Source organism: Antechinus flavipes, chromosome 1, assembly GCF_016432865.1.
Source record: "Antechinus flavipes isolate AdamAnt ecotype Samford, QLD, Australia chromosome 1, AdamAnt_v2, whole genome shotgun sequence".
Lineage (NCBI taxonomy): Eukaryota > Metazoa > Chordata > Mammalia > Dasyuromorphia > Dasyuridae > Antechinus > Antechinus flavipes.
The window spans coordinates 118073309-118090725 of NC_067398.1; the positions used below are offsets into that span (position 1 = coordinate 118073309).

Genomic DNA, 17417 nt, shown 5'->3' on the forward strand with positions numbered 1-17417 from the left:
GGAAAAATGGAAGGAAGGAAGAAAAATGGAAAGAAGAAAAAAGAAGGAAGGAAAGATGGGAAGGAGGAAGGGAGGGAGGGAGATTAAAGAGGGAAGAAAAAAGGAAGGGAGGAAGTATAATGGGGCTGAAAACTCTGAGCAGATGCACTGTGGTCAAAGCACTTAAGGTCAATTACCAATTGGACAATACTCTATTAGTATATGCTTGGAGAAAAAATGGCCTTGCCCACTATGCTGTGCAAGCTTGATCAAGAGATTGGATGGGGTAAGATGAGTGAGGGGATGGAGTAAGAAAGCAGAGTCACTCCTGGCTTCATATTGCCATTGTGTTCATGTCTACAAAGAATAAAGATCAAGGGCTTTTGCTGATCCTGACTCTGACTGATTCTGAAGTATCCAGGGTACTAATTCAGTCTTCATAAAGAAGGAAGGGGAGGAGGGAGGCAGGAAGGAAGGAAGGAAAGAAGGAAGGGAGGGAGAATGAACTGTATAGTCAATTGTAGATTGTATACTATATTTGTGCTTCTGATAATGACTATATCTATATAGACTTATAAGCAATGATCTATTAACCAAAGGTAAAGAATATGATGAAGAGTAGAGCAGGACTATCACCACCTAAGTTCTGAAAATGTTGCCTTCCTTAATGCAACTCTAATGCTAATTGTCACTATGAGTCCTTGAAAGGTCTGGGTTCATATTAATTCTGTCCTTGGGACTATAGCCGTGAAGCAAATGAATGGCTCCTAATTATGCTCCTAGTTAGAAGAAATTCTCTAACAAAAGACTGGCTTGGGTCTAACAAAAGTTGGGATCTCAGCCCTGTACTAGGAAAAGTTATGACTTTCCTTGTTGTTTCCAGATCTGTCCCCTGAACACTCACGCCACACACTAATGGAAATAAAGAAATACACATGTCTGGATCTCTCTAGAAGTTTAAGAAGTAAAACTAATTCCAGAGTACAGTTATAAATTGTTATTACTTGCATTAAAAAGGGGAAGCACATTTTGAGTATTTTGTCCTGGGAGCCATATTACATTAATTCCTCAATCAAGTTATACAGAATAAAGAAACATGTGTAGAAAGAGTACAGTTGGCACGGAACTGCTGGGGAGATTACAAATTGTTGGCTTTGCCATCACCTCTTTAGCCTTTCCCCTCATTTTGACTACCTTTCTTTCCCCATAGCCTGGAAAGAGAAAACAGTGTCTTGGGCTACTCAACAGTGCCACATCAGCTCCAGTTCTACACAGCTGTGCCTGTCTCCCCTCCTCCCCCCCCCCCACTCCCAGCCAGGTTTCCACAGCTGTTTCTGCTCCATGTCCCCTGCTCTGTCACCCCCAGTGATGTCTTCCTTTCTTCCCTCAACTTTTCCCTCCAACTCCACCCCTGGCTCCTTGGCTAATAAGATGAGTTGAAAATTACCAACTTAGCAAGCTTAGCAGGGTTCTAAATCATTTCCCACCGTGCACTCCTCAGCCGAGTCCAGAACTCAAGAAGGGCACTGTTAATTCTCATCCAGCTTTACCAGCTGGTTAACATATTTCCATATCTTTTCTATCCTCTACCCAAACAGAGGAGTTTTTAAAATTGTGCTTGATTTTGCCTGTATTCCCATAAAATATTATCTTCTTAGGCTTGTCATCTAGCCTCAGTTTATAATGCATCACAAACACAATACGAATCAAGAGTGAGACACAATAATAACAAAAAACTTATGTAATTACTTGCATTAAAAAGGGGAAGCACATTTTGAGTATTTTGTCCTGGGAGCCATATTACATTAATTCCTCAATCAACAAGCATATATTAAATGCGCACTATAGACATATGAATCAGAATCTCAGAAAAGTTCTGACCCTTGAAGAGGAAAAGTCCCATGTACCCAGCTTCCTGAGAACTAGGGTAGACCAAATGAGAGAGTCCTCCTCTAGAACTCTTCCCCTAGACTGAATAGTGCCTCGATCTTATTCAGTTCTTACAAGCCACCTACCTGCAGTTCAGGAGGAATGCCAGGATACCCCTTCTCTCCTTTAGGGCCATGCTGTCCTCTCTCTCCTCGGGGGCCTAGATCTCCCTTGTCTCCTTTCTCACCTTTAGCTCCATCATGCCCAGTGGCTCCATTGTTGCCATTGTTTCCATGATTTCCTTAAAATAACCAGAAGACTTTTGAGAATATTTGTACTTGCCAAGTTGGCACTCATTTTCAGGCTCATGGGTTTTCTTTCCTTAATGAAACCAACAGGCAAGGTGGAACTTTTCCACCAAAATGTCAGAAATTGAAAATACCAAGAGATAATCAAAACAGCTCCATGAAGATCATGTTAATATCTTAAAATAGATCTTTCTATTACAAATGTTGTTCCTCTTCAATTCTGTGTTGCCTAGACCTCACCAAGTACTAAAACGTCTAAAAGCCATCAGGGGATAAGAATTGAGTTTACTGTTGAGGAAAAAAAAAGCAAACACTATGAACAGTCAATCCAAGAGTTCATACAATTTCTAAAAACCAGTTTATAAAATTGCTTGAGATTTCTTCTTCATTCCACTTATAGACACAGTAACAATTTAATATGGATTGTATTTTCTATACTAAGAATTTTGTTTTAATTGGATATAGAAATATATCTTACCCTACAGGATAATAGCAGGGGAAGGGATAAATGAGGGGAAGGATGTGATGGAAGGGAGGGCAGATTGAGGGAAGAAGTACTCAGAGGCAAAACACTTTTGAGGAGGTACAAGGTAAAAGGAGAGAGAGAATAGAATGAAAAGGGGTAAATATAGCTAGCAAGAATAACTGGGGAAAAAAAGGTTGAAGTAAATTTCTTTGAGAAAGGCCTCATTTCTCAAACAAAGAGAATTGAGTCAAATTTGTAAAAAAAAAAAATAAGTCATTTCCTAATTGATAAATGATTAAAAGATAAGAATAGTTTTCAGATGAAGTAAACATAGCTATCTATTAGCCATATGAAAAAAATTCTCTAACTCATTTTTAATTGGAGAAATGCAAATTAAAACAAATCAAAAGTACTACTAGATACCTATTAAATTGGCTAATAGGACAGAAAAAGGGAAATGACAAATGTTGGAGGAGATGTGGGAAAAATAAGACATTAATGTACTTTTGGTGGAATTATGAACTGATTCAGCCATTCTATAGAGTAATCTGGAGTTGTGCTCAAAGGACTATAAAACTATTCATACATTTTTGACATGGAAATACCACTTCTGGGTCTCTGTGTACCCCGAAAGAGATAAAAACAAAAAGGAAAAAGATCTATATGACCATGCATATTTACATTTATGGGGGTAAAGAATTGAAAATTGAGGGATTGTCCATCAACTGAGAAATGGCCAAATATGTTGTGATATGTAATTGGTTTTTTAAATTTATTTTTTTATTATACCTTTTTATTTACAAGCTATATGCATAGGTAATTTTTCAGCATTGACAGCTGCAAATCCTTTTGTTTCAACTTTTTCCCTCCTTCCTTCTACCCCTTCCCCTAGAATGCAGGTTGACCAATACATGTTAAATATGTTAAAGTATAAATTAAATACAATATATGTATACATGTCCAAACAGTTATTTTGCTGTACAAAAAGAATCCGACTTTGAAATATTGTACAATTAGCCTGTGAAGGAAATCAAAAATGTAGGCGGACAAAAATAGAGGGATTGGGAATTCTATGTAGTGGTTCATAGTCATCTCCCAGAGTTCTTTTCCTGGGTGTAGCTAGTTCAGTTCATTACTGCTCTATTGGAACTGATTTGGTTTATCTCATTGTTGAAGAGGGCCACATCCATCAGAATTGATCATCGTATAGTATTGTTGCTGAAGTGTATAATGATTTCCTGGTTCTCCTCATTTTGCTCAGCATCAGTTCATGTAAGTCACTGCAGGCCTTTTTGAAATCCTCCTGCTGGTCATTTCTTACAGAACAATAATATTCCATAACATTCATATACCACAATTTACTCAACCATTCTCCAATTGATGGGCATCCATTCATTTTCCAGCTTCTAGCCACTACAAACAGGGCTGCCACAAATATTTTGGCACATACAGGTCCCTTTCCCTTCTTTAGTATCTCTTTGGGATATAAGCCCAGTAAAAACACTGCTGGATCAAAGGGTATGCACAGTTTGATAACTTTTTGAGCATAGTTCCAAATTGCTCTCCAGAATGGCTGGATGTATTCACAATTCCACCAACTACGTGTGATATGTATTTGTGATGGAATACTATTGTGCAAAGAAATGATGAGCAGGATGCTCTTGGGAAAACCTGGAAAGACTTCTATGAGCTTATGCAAAGGGAAATGTACTATGTACAAAGAAACAGTAATATTGTAAGATGATCAGCTATAAAAGATATAACTATTCTCAGCAATATAATGATCTAATACAACTCTGAAAGATTTATGATGAAAAATACTATCCATACTTTTTGTATTTATATTCTTTATTTTTGGTGAAGGGTTTTTTTTTGGTTTGTTTTCACACATGACTATTATGAAAATGTTTTGCATGACTATAAATGTATAATCTATATTGAATTGCTTGCATTCTCAAAGACATGGGGTAGGGAGGGAGGAAGAGAAAGAATCTGGAACTTAAAGTTTTAAAAATGAGTGTTAAAATTATTTTACCCGTAACTAGAGAAAAATAAAATACTAAATTAAAAGAGAAAAAAAGAATTTTATTTTAGTTCTATAGTTGGAGTCAGAAGATCTGTCTTTAACATTTATTCATTGTGGGACTCTGGGTAATTTAATCTATTTGAGCCTTAGTTTCCTTATCTGTAAAGTGGGTGTCAATTAAATACTTAGTAACTGCTTTAAGTAACTTAGTAACTGTGCCAAACATTGTGCTAGGCACTGAAATAGAATAAGAATTCTTTTAGGACCTATATCATTGAATAATTTTTAAGAGGAAAGCACTTTAGGACTCTTAAAATGTCATGGAAATGTGAATATTATTTCACCTCTTAATGATTTTTATCTCTTCTCAAGTATTGAGGCATTTTGAACTTTTCTTAAATATAACTCCCATTCTGCCTAAGTTTAGCTATTTGTATGCATGCTTATTGTCTCTCATGGATTGTAAACCAAATTCTTGGTACATCATAGAAACACAGAATGTTAAAATGGAAAAGTCCTAGAGAAGTCAATATGGTATAGCTTTGGAGGAGCTCAGTCGAATCTTGCCCCATGACACACTGAAGTGTATCTTCAGTATACATTATATATTCAGGTCTCTTTTGCCTCTATTTTCTTCTAATTAATCTGTTCCCTGAATAACTTGAAAACTGTTCCCATATTCTTTGCCAAGAAAATCCAAATGGGGTCATGAAGAGTCAGACCCAATTAAACAACTTGGGATATTTGTTATAGTAGACTGGTTACTGAAACTGGCATCAGAAAACCTGCATTATGTGTATTTTATGTGTGTATAATAATAATAATTACAATCAATATTTATATAGTATTTTAAGGTTTACCACCTGTGAGGTAGGTATATCATTATCCCCATTTTACAGATGAGTAAAACAAAGATGATAGTGGTTAAATGACATGTCTGGAATCACACAGCTAATTAATTGTGTGAGACTGGATTTGAATTCAGATCTTCCTGCTTCTAAGACCCATGCTCTTACCCAGTGTCCCACCTAGCTAAGTAATGGAGCTGGACTAAAATGACTTCTAAGGTCTTTTTCAGCTCAAAAATCTTGCAGTTCTCAAAGCCTACAAAGTGTTGGCTGATGATATCTGACTTCTCAAGGGCTGTCTCTTTTAATGGCAGCCTCTTGAAAAAAGCCTCCCAACTCCCACCCCTACCCCCAATGTCTTTTTGATTATGAAATTTCAACCCTCTTTCCCTTTGGCAGGAGAGACATTTAAAAGCACAGGAATCTAACAGTAAGTAATACATTAAATATCCAAAGTAGCACAGAACCTATGTAGCTCATGCAATAGACTGAAATCTCTAGATAACCAGTGTCTAGACAAGAACATAAACTAAAAGAGTATTCTCAAATGTTAAGGAAATGTAATACTTTAAATAGTACTACTCTTCTCTGTATCTGCTGCCCAACCTGGTTTTAGCTCTAAAAAACAAAAAGATATTGTCCTGGAGTTCTTATTTTATTTAGCCATTTCTTTTCCTGACTCTTTGTTCACTTCCCCCACTAGATTGAAAGCTCCTCATGGGCAGAGACTCTCTTTCTTTTTTATTAATTGCATTCCCAGTGTTTAGCGCAGTCCTTGGAATATACTAAGCACTTAATAAATATTGATTAGATTAGATATTGTTGACACACTTAAACTATTCCATTCTGAGCACAGTGTGCATGTAAAGTAATCACAGATCTAGATGGTGCTTCAGCTTTCGAATGAGTCAATGTGTTGTAGCTTTGATGTCCTAAGTGGTGATGTTCTCCTGCATCATTGGGACTAGTGGATTAACTATACACCTCTCAGATTAACTAAGATGACAGGAAGAAATATAATGATAAATGTTGGAGAGAATGTGGGAAAACTGGGACACTAATACATTGTTGGTGGAGTTGTGAACTGATCCAACCATTCTGGAGAACAATTTGGAATTATATCCAAAGGGCTATCAAACTGTGCACACCTTTTGATCTAGCAGTCTCTACTGGGCTTATATCCCAAAGAGATCATAAAAAGGGAAAAGGACCCACATGTGCAAAAATATTTTTGGCAGTCCTTTTTGTAGTGGCAAGAAACTAGAAATTGAGTGGAGGCCCATCAGTTGGAGAATGGCTGAATAAGTTATGATATATGAATGCTATGGAATATTATTGTTCTATAAGAAATTGTAGAGGGGTAGAACTCTGAAAAAATGTATTTGAATCTAAGATAGCAGAGTACTTAGGGCTAAGTACATATTCAATTTGAGATAATGGTTCTATAAGCATATAAATGATATGGTGATATAATGGCTCTTCTCATAATTGGCTTGCTGAATGTGATGTGGTGAGGTAATCAGAAGCAAGGATTGGAGGGCTTAGGGAGAGGGTCAGAGTCTCTCTACCGCAGCACGTTGCAGAGGGAAGCCTTCAGGGTCCAGACTCCAGAGTCCAGGATTCATCTTTAATGAGCCACTTGCCAGATTCCTTCACTTCTCCTCCTAAAGACCAAAGACTTTGATCCTGACTCTGATTGATTCTGAGGCCCTCCAGAGAGCTAGCCTGGACATTATAGAAATGATCTAAAGTATGATTTCAGAAGGATCTGGAGAGACTTACATGAACTGATACTAAGTGAGGTGAGTACACAGCAACAACAAGATTATATGATGATCAATTCTGATAGATGTGATAGATGGGGTGATTCAGGCCGGTTGCAATAGACTTGTGATGGAGAGCCATCTGCATTCAGAAAGAGAGCTATGGGAACTGAATGTGGATAACAACTCCTTTTTAATCTGATTTTTATTGTACATCATAATAATTGTGGAAATATGTATAAAAGAATTGCATATATTTAACATAGATTACTTGCTCTCTAGGGCAGGAGATAAGAGGAAGGGAAGGAGAAAAGTTTGAAATACAAGGTTGTGCAAGAGTAAATGTTGAAAATTAATTATGCATATATTTTGAAAATAAAAATCTTATTTAAAAAAAGGATGAGTGGGTTAATTTTAAACTCAGGATGGAGACAGAAAATATTGGAGATGGAAAGCCCTAAGAGATTATCTAGTCCAATCTTCATTTCAAATGAGGAAACTCAGATCCAGAGGGGAGGAGATGACTTGAACAAGATCACAAAATAATATGTAGAAGCTGGCAAGAAATGAGAAGTCAATATGCTAAGGACTCTGGATATGAAACTTACTAGAAGGCAGCTATTAGCGGCAACAAGGTGGCACAGTGAATAGAGCACTCTACTGAGTCTGAAAGACCTCTGAGAACCAGTAGACCCATATTAAGCACTATCTGCCTTAGTTTCCTTTTCTGTAAAAGGGGAACACTAATAACACCTATTTTCCAGGGTTATTGTGAGGATAAAGTGAAGTTATATTTGTAAAGTACTTTATAAATGCTGGCTACTTTTATTAGGCACAGAAGTTGTAAAGTTTGAATTTGTTGAACTGCTTTTTTTTTTCTTTTTAATTTTTGTCACAAGACATGGCTCTCCGGTCTAAGTATAAATGAGTGATAGAGCAAAATGTTATATAAAAATAAAATGTCAATAAATAATTTTTTAAAATAAAAAACATTAGTTTATTCATTCGGTACCTGCTATACAAAAGGCATATTGCTAAAAATTCTAGAAGATACAATGAACATAAGATGTGGTCTCTTCTAAGATCATCTCATGTACGTGAGGAAATAAGCCACATATGTGACTAGTCACAAAAAATAATTATAAGTGGCACAGGGATAGTACTGATAGTAGGGGCTGCAGTTTTCTCTACTTTAAATGCTATTCCTTCTGCCCAACCTATTTTCTACTGTACTTTTTGTATTACTGGTTTTTTTTTTGTTTGTTTGTTTGTTTTGTTTTTTTGGCTGTGGCAATTGGGGTTAAGTGACTTGCCCAGGGTCACACATCAAGGAAGCGTTAAGTGTCTGAAAATAGATTTGAACTCAGATCCTCCTGACTGCAGAGCTGGTGCTCTATCCACTGCACCACCTAGCCGCCCCTCTACTGTACTTTTTAACTTCTACACCTCTTAGAATAAAGGGTAGGTCTCAGCCTCTATCTCTGGCAATGATGAGACTCATAAAACACAGTGCTTTCCATTTTTTATCCTTACCTGGAATTCCAGGGGGGCCAGGTGGTCCAGGAGGGCCTTGATAGCCTCGGTAACCAAAATCTCCATGACAACACTTGCTGCAGTCAGGTGCTCCAGTTTGAGATGTCTTTAAAAAGATACAGAACAGAACTTCAGTTGAAGTTACTTATTCATTCTTGATTTCTATCTGGCCTTGGCATCTAAATGTGTTGAAGTCTAATTCTAGGTTAATAAAGCAAATGGGAAGGAGGCAGCAATTTTAGTGACTCTGTGGCCCTAAGAAAACAAAAGTGAACAAGATAACCAATACGTAGTAGAAAGAGAACTGGATTTTAAGTTAGAGATCTGAGACTGAATTCCAACTCAGTTATTTACTAGTTTTAGATTTTTTTGGGGGAGGGTATGGTTTGCAAGTCACATTCCCTGCCTTATCTATATGATAACCTTTTAGGTCTCTTCTAGCTCTACATCCTGTGATCCTATAAAGGAACTCATAAAAAAGTAGCTGGGAAGACACTCCAGGAAAAAGTATTCCTTTTACTACTGACATCAGCAGTAACAAGAAATAATTTTGCATAGTTAAAGTCTGATGAGATCTTTAAGAGCATTGAATTTGAAGCGGAAGACTTGAATTCAAATTTTAGCCTTGTTTTTTGCTAAGTATGTGATCTTGGCAAGTGACAATCTCTCTGGTTGAACTTCATTTTCCTCATCTCTAGGTGAGGTGAGATGGAGGAAGGGGAGTTTGAACTAGCTGTCCTTTCCATAGCTACATGTAGAATCCTAGACCCCAGGATCTAGGCCATCAGATGGTCAACCAGCCTGAAGAAATGACTCTCCTGGATGTAAGAGCCATTAATATCAACAGATACTTATCAAAATATTATTCAGTTATAGAAACATCTCCTTTCTTACATCTTAGCTATTTGGAATAAACTGCCCAATGATAACAAAAACACCTGTTTTGTAACCGCTGTCCCATGCTAAATAAATAGCATTTATTGCTCCAGGGGAAGAAAATAAAAATAAATAAAATAAAAATTCTAAAACACTTTTAATTTCACATTGAGACCACTTTGGCTTTCTAATTTTTGTTTGGTAATTTTTCTTATAAATGTCAGTCTTAATCCAATGAGCTGGGATGTTTTCTTTGGAAGAGACTCTTCCCTCTCTGAGGTTCAATTTTTTCTAGTAGTAATAAATGGACTGGATGAGACAGATGATCTTGAAGGGCTGACCATCCTATGATCCTTTCCATCTTTCTATTTTGATTTACAAATGAGTAGAGTGATTCCAAGAAGGCATTTGAAAAGCTGGAGGCTTAGTGCTCCTTGCCAAATCATTAGGAAGGAGCCCCAAACCCACATCAGCTGTAAAATATGAAAAATTGTTATATGAAAGACTTCCTATGTGTGTTTTAATACTACAATGGTTTCTCTAAAATAATGTTTGTTGCTAAGGAATTTCCCATCAAGAATAACAAAAAGAAAGTCGTCTCTCCATTGAGAATGAGCTCAAAATTTCTCATAGCCTTTTTTCCTTATGATAGCTAAAGATGCTTCAGAAAAGCATTCTGAGCTAGAAATAAAAGTGAAGGCCATTTAGTGTCTTTAATTTCATCATGCCTTTATTCAGAAATGGAGACAAACTTTTCCTATCTCCTTCATCTTTTCCCCCCTGTTGCGTAAAAGATTGTTATTAAGCTGCCCCAAGAGAGAATAGAACATTATTTCCAGGCCCTGCAGCAGCCAGAGAAAATTTCTACTATTCCAGCCAGCATCAACCCTGTGTAGAGGTGGCCACTTGCCAGGCCCCCAGTTGTCAAGTCAGTGGGAAAAGAATTAGCCCCACTCGATTGGTTAAGGAGCAGTAGGGAGATTTTGGGCAGCTTAGGGAGCCAAAGATGTCAACTAAGTCATCCCACATGTGAGGGCAAAGCTTACTGTAATTTGAAAAGTAATTATCCAGATTTCCCTGGAGGGATTTTACCAGCTTTCTTAGCCATCAGTAATTCAGGTTTGTGTCAAAAACAAATTGTAGGGGAAGAGAGATACATGTACAAAAGTTTTAAATGAGCCTCAGGTAATAAACTGGAGGCATTTTAAATGTACCCAGACCCAGTAATGACAAAAGTTGTCCCACAAAGCAGGAATAATGGGAACAGCATTATACTGAGAAAACAGGCTAAGCAGGTCAACATAGTTCTGTTATAGTTTTGAAACACAACCTTGTGGGAATGCTCAAGGAAGGAATATTGAATTTAGGGTAAGAGGAGTTGTGTTCAAATTTTTCCCCTGACACTTAATATTTCTGTGACCTTGGGTCTAGGTCTTAAATAGCCCTCAGTCTCCTCATCTGTAAAATGAGGAGGTTGTACTCAATTGCTCTACTCTCTCCTTCAGCTTTAAACCTATGATCTTATGCCATCTACATGCAGAAGTTTTCTCCTTGGTAGTCTTTTCCTTCAAAATTCTGGCTAATTACAAAAGCGTTTAAGGGACTTTTGAATGACCATAGAGCTAAATGGAATCTCAGGAGATCTAGCTGGTCTAAGCATGGACTTTCCAGTAGGCTTCAGCCTAACTGCTTCAGGCAAAGAAGTATGGATTATATGTCCAGAATTACAAAGCAACCCTTTAAGATTAAGTTCCCACATGGGAATATGGAACTCAAAATTTTAAAAATAAATGTAAAATAAATAGTAACAACTTTATTCCTAGAAATCTAGAGAGGGAGGAACCAACAATTCACATTTTCAATCACTACACTTATTTTTAAATCTTTTCTGGCTACTTTTTTGCGTCATTCAGGAAAATAGGGGATTTTCCTGCTAATTAACTACAACTGGCTTAGCCACATAAATAATGGGATTTGAAGAAATCTCAAAGATCATCTAGTTCAACCCTTTCATTTTACAAGTGAGGAAAATGGAGCCCCAAATGAAGCCACTTGTCTGAACCACACTAGTTGTAAGACGTGGTAATCAAATCTAGATTCTCCAGTAATTGAAATATTATTGGTTTGGGAGTCAAAATATTAGTATCTTCTGATACTTACTACCTATGTGACATAGTCATTTAACTCAGCCAAGCCTGAATTTCCTCATTTGATGAGTTAAAGGTTGGAACTAGAAAGCCCTCTAAGCTTCCCTCTCAGCTCTATTTGTATAACCTCATGAATTTCAAACCCAGAGCTTTATGTGTTATATATAATCTGCCAAGAATACAGAAAACTAAAATTTCATTTCTGACGTTTAACATCTGCTAGTTCTATTTTCTAGTTCTATTCTTTCTCAGTGGCTTGATGCAGACTTTGCCCTTGAGGTGGCAGGGTCCTCTCTATTAGTTCTGGTTTGTCAACAATACTTGAGCTTCTAGAGACAAAGTGAGGCAGATGTGGGTTGACAACTCTAATTACTATATGACAAACTGCAACAAGTTAGGTTGGTGAAATCTCAAATCCAGTTCTGTTTCACTGTACTACATAACCATGGAGATCTGGAACATACACAGCTAATTTCTTAACTGGAGACAGGTTAGTAAGCAGCAGTCTCTCTTATCCCTGAATTTAAAAACCAAAAATAACTATAATCCTCTTTGCCATCCCCTAGCTTGTGGTGAAGATCAAATGAGAAATGTGTAAAGCTCTTAATATAATGCCTGGTACATAGTAGGTGCTTAATAAATTTGTATTTTCTTCTTATCTGATGCTATTAAATGAATAGAAACAGGGCATTTTTCTAGTAAAGTTAGCTGTTTTATTTAAAATGTCTCATAAACGGGAATAATTATTCTTGACCTTTAATCCTCAGCCCTCATACCATAACCTACTACCTGTAATAAATTAATCAAAAATGCTTTTTAAAATACCTATTATGTGTCAGACACTAAAAACAAAAACCAAACAAAAAACACTAGCTATGCACTGAGAATATAAAAAGAGCCATTGACTAGTTGTTCTTTAATGAAAATAGTACATTTCCCAGTTAATTCAAAAATCATTATTCCCATCATCTAGGTTCCAAATTACATTGTCAGTGTCATCTGAGTCCCATCTACTGAAGTTCTATCCCCCCAAAAGAGGGGCAATATGCGGTTTTCTGAGGGCCAGGGATTCTAAAAAAGAGAAATCTCCTTAATTATCAGACTGAGTCAGATACCACCTCAGGTCTCTAAGGCTGTACTTGGGACATGGACATTACTAGCCCTCATTTTAAATTTGGTGCTTTCCAAACAAGTACTGAGGTTTTAGTGATCTGCATACATATCAAATTACATAGAAAAGTAGTCACTATGAGATCCATGGTATTACATGCAATTATTCTTTAATAAACTCAGAGAGGAGAGTTTTCCCTCACTACTTTTTTAGAATTATCTTGAATATTTTATCTATTTGCAGGTATTGACAATCTTCCTTTTCTACACAAACAACCAGATCAGATGCAGGACTGATGGGAGAAGGGAGAGAGAAAAGTGGGGGAGGGTGGAAAAAGAGAGAGAGACAGAGACAGAGAGACAGAGACAGACAGAAACAGAGACAGAAAGAGACAAGAAAGAGCACAGAGAGACAGAGACAGAGATAGAGCCAGAGGGACAGAGAGATTAGATAGACATAGATAGATAAATAGATTGAGAGAAACTACAGAGCTAAGAGCTGGCCACTTTCTACTAAAGGAGGCTCTTCTGTATTAAATTCTTCCCACCCCAGTGAATAAACCATTTGTCCCCTTCTTATCAAACCACATCATTATCACCTTGCTGGTGCTCTAACAGATACCGGCCTCCCCACTGAGCCACTTCCCATCCCCATAAGCAGTTTAGGAAACACTTTTAAATTAGAATACCTAGCAGCCTCTGGTAAAATAATACATATATTTTTTTAAAAAGATATTAAAGTTATTAACATAAAATTATTAACCTCATTAAACTTCAAAGTTAGGCTTTAGAAGAGGAATTCAGAGTACCTGGACCCTGTATGAGGTGATCTGGGCCAGGTCATTTAACTCGGGGTGCGACAGAACCTCTGGCCTCAGGGACTTTGGATCTGGAGACGTGTTATTATCCACAGTCCCCGCTATAGGATGGCTCCGCTCTCTCACTTTTTCCCTCCTGCCAGTCTGGTGGTGGCTTTGCACTATTCTTGCCACCGCTTTATTAGCTCTTCCGCTCACCTCCATGTATTCATCTTGACCCAGGCAAAAAGGGAGGAGAAACAAAGCCAGCAGGTGCCAATGGAGGAGGTCTTTCTCTGTCATAGTTCTCAAAATTAGAGCCCAAGCACTCTTGAGAAGACGACCTCTCTGGAGGTTTCAGTTTGCGTGGTCCCTGCAGGCGATCCTAGGCTGGAGAGCCAGGCTCCAGCCAGCCCTGTGGTTTTATACTTTGGCGTATCGTAAATAAAGCTGCGAGGATGCCAGAGTGACAGCATCCTTCCTCCAGCATCGGTCATGTCTCCTGACACAGAACGGCCCCCATTCATTACTTTCCCACACAGGCTGGCAGAAGGGATTTGTACATACAGCTCTCATTCGTGAGTATGTGGTTCAATGTAAGTGTGAAAACACACACACATACACACACAGAGCCAGGCGGGAAATGGAGAATACGTATCTAATGGATTGCTTTTCTTGATTAGACACGGAGAGTCTGAGAATTAACTGTCTGAAACATCTTTTGGAAAAAGCCACCCAGTTTCTTGCCAGGAAAATCAGACACAACTGTGTCGATTCAATCAGAAAGAAGGGGATTGCACCAAGAGCAATCCAGGAACAGAAGTCTAAGGAATCTTTGGCCTGGGCAGAGTCCTGACTCCACCTCAAGTTCTACTACACTTTCCACCCTTTGTGAGAATTTAGTATCCCTTCACTAGACCCCAGCAATGGCAGGCAGGCAAGCGCTAAACACTGACTTGAATTCAGACTCGGGCTGAGCCTCTGTGTTCAGTGTCGGTTTTTCTATGACAGACACAGTCTGTTTTTTTTCTCTTTCCCCCACAGATTTCCAGATTTCTAAGCCAAGCCCAAACCGACACTCTCTAACTGTCAAATGAAGACACAGAGCCATGCTGCTTTCTGAAAAAAATCTGCCTTCTTAACCTGTTAAATATATTTAACAGAAATCAGGGGGAAAGATGAAAAGAGAGCTCTTTTTGCTTAGAAGGTGTTTCTGATGTAGAATCCCTTACTGAGTCAGTAAACCAGTGTTTGCTAAGTGTTTTTACCATGTGCCAGATGTTATACTAAATGCTAGGATATAAAGAAAGGTAAAAATTTGCTCCAGCTTTCAAGGAGCTCGACTTCTAATGGTGGGTAATAGCATCTAAATAATCAAGATATATACAGAATTGAAGGAATCTGAAAAGGAAAAGTGTTCACACCTGAGAGGACTGGGAAAAGCCTTCTGTAAAAGCTAAGATTTGAGTTAAATCTTAAGCAAAACCAGGGAGGGGACAGAGCATTTCAGTTAAGAGGAATCACAATGAATTGAAAATATGTCAACATTGTTGGTTCATAGATTTCTGAAGGAGAGTGAAATGTTCAAGAAGACAGTAAAAGTAGGGAAGGAGGCTGACTTATGAAGAGCTCTAAAAAGCATATAGGAGTCTATGTTTTTATAATAAAAGTAATAGAGAACTATTCAAATTCATTAAGCAGGAAAGTGATATAGATCTAAACAAATGTAGAAAAGGGGCCAATAGATGGTACAGTGAATAGAGCATTGATTGGGCCTAAAGGTCAGAAAGGATCATCTTTCTGAGTTTAAATCTGGCTTTGGATATTTACTATCTATATGATCCTAGATCAGTCACTTAGCTCTGTCTGCCTCAATTCCTCATCTGTAAATTGGATTGGAGAAGGAAATGATAGACTATACCAGTATCTCTGCCAAGAAAACCCCAAATGGAGTCACAAAGAGTAAGACCCAACTGAAATGCAATTTAACAACTAAGGGAGAAAAAATCATTTTGGCAGATGAGAATTGAGTGTATTGTAAGAGAGATCACTTGCTTAGAAGGTTATTTTAATAATCCCGATAAATGGAGAAGAGGGACAAGTAAATTGTGGCTACATGCATGAGGAAAAGGCAATATATATGAGAGGTATAAAGATAGAAATGAAAACATTTTACAATGGGTTGGATATGTGGGGTGAGTTAAAGAGTAGAGTCCAGAATGATACCAAAGTTGTCAACCTGGGTGACTGGGAGAATGGCGATAACACTATAACAATAACACTGCAGTTAGCACGAGGAGAGGTTTAAAAGGTTTAAAAGGAGAGGTTTTAAAAATAGTGCATTATGTTTTGATTATATCAAATTAAAAAGCCTTTGTACAAACAGAACGAATGCAAACAAGATTAGTAGGGAAGTAACAAACTGGGAAAACATCTTTACAATTAAAGGTTCTGATAAAGGCCTCATTTCCAAAATATATAGAGAACTGACTCAAATTTATAAAAAATCAAGCCATTCTCCAATTGATAAATGGTCAAAGGATATGAACAGACAATTTTCAGATGAAGAAATTGAAACTATTACCACTCACATGAGTGTTCCGGGTCACTGTTGATCAGAGAAATGCAAATTAAGACAACTCTGAGATATCACTGCACACCTGTCGGATTGGCTGAGATGACAGGAAAGGATGGTGATGAATGTTGGAGGGGATGCGGGAAAACGGGGACACTGATGCATTGTTGGTGGAGTTGTGAACGAATCCAGCCATTCTGGAGAGCGATCTGGAATTATTCCCAAAAGGTTATCAAACTGTGCATACCCTTTGATCCAGCAGTGTTTCTATTGGGCTTATACCCCAAAGAGATACTAAAAAAGAGAGGGGGACCTGTATGTGCCAGAATGTTTGTGGCAGCCCTGTTTGTGGTGGCTGGAGACTGGAGAATGGGTGGATGCCCATCAATTGGAGAATGGCTGGGTAAATTGTGGTATGTGAATGTTATGGAATGTTGTTGCTCTGTAGGGAATGACCAGCAGGATGAATACAGAGAGGCTTGGAGAGACCTACATGGACTGATGCTGAGTGAGATGAGCAGAACCAGGAGATCATTATACACTTCGACAATGATATTGTATGAGGATGTATTCTGATGGAAGTGGATTTCTCTGACAAAGAGACTTAACTGAGTTTCATTGGAGAAATGATGGACAGAAACAGCTACACCCAAAGAAGGAATACTGGGAAATGAATGTGAACTATTTGCATTTTTGATTTTCTTCCCGAGTTATTTTTACCTTCTGAATCCAATTCTCCCTGTGCAACAAGAGAACTGTTCGGTTCTGCAAATATGTATTGTATCTAGGATATACTGCAACATATTTAACATATATAGGACTGCTTGCCATCCTGGGGTGGGGAAGGAGGGAGGGAGGGGAAAAAACGAAACATAAGTGATTGCAAGGGATAATGTCGTGTAAAAATTATCCTGGCATGGATTCTGTCAATACAAAGTTATTATTAAATAAAATAAAATTTAAAAAAAAATAGTGCATTATGTTATGGACACATTAAGTTTGAGATGCCTATGAGATACCAGTTGAAATGGACCAAAAGGCAGTTGTTGGTTCTGGACCATAAAGGGGAAGAAACAAGCTAGGGTGGATATATAGAAATGAAAATCATTATGGGAGCTAT

General features: G+C 37.7%; 1 protein-coding gene across 2 annotated transcripts in view; it reads right to left on the minus strand.

Moving 5' to 3' along the window:
- C1QTNF3 (C1q and TNF related 3) overlaps positions 1-14140 on the minus strand; it is a 29514-nt gene extending 15374 nt beyond the window's left edge. Inside the window, exons 1-3 of one of the 2 annotated variants that reach the window (XM_051989545.1) lie at positions 13735-14140; positions 8793-8898; positions 1995-2149 (exon numbers count right to left, since the gene is read on the minus strand). In XM_051989545.1, the coding sequence (XP_051845505.1) occupies positions 1995-2149; positions 8793-8898; positions 13735-14025 (552 nt within the window). In that variant the 5' untranslated portion in view covers positions 14026-14140. The remainder of the gene's footprint in view (positions 1-1994; positions 2150-8792; positions 8899-13734) is intronic. The other variant, XM_051989552.1, reaches the window with a different exon arrangement.
- Positions 14141-17417: the final 3277 nt, after the last annotated feature.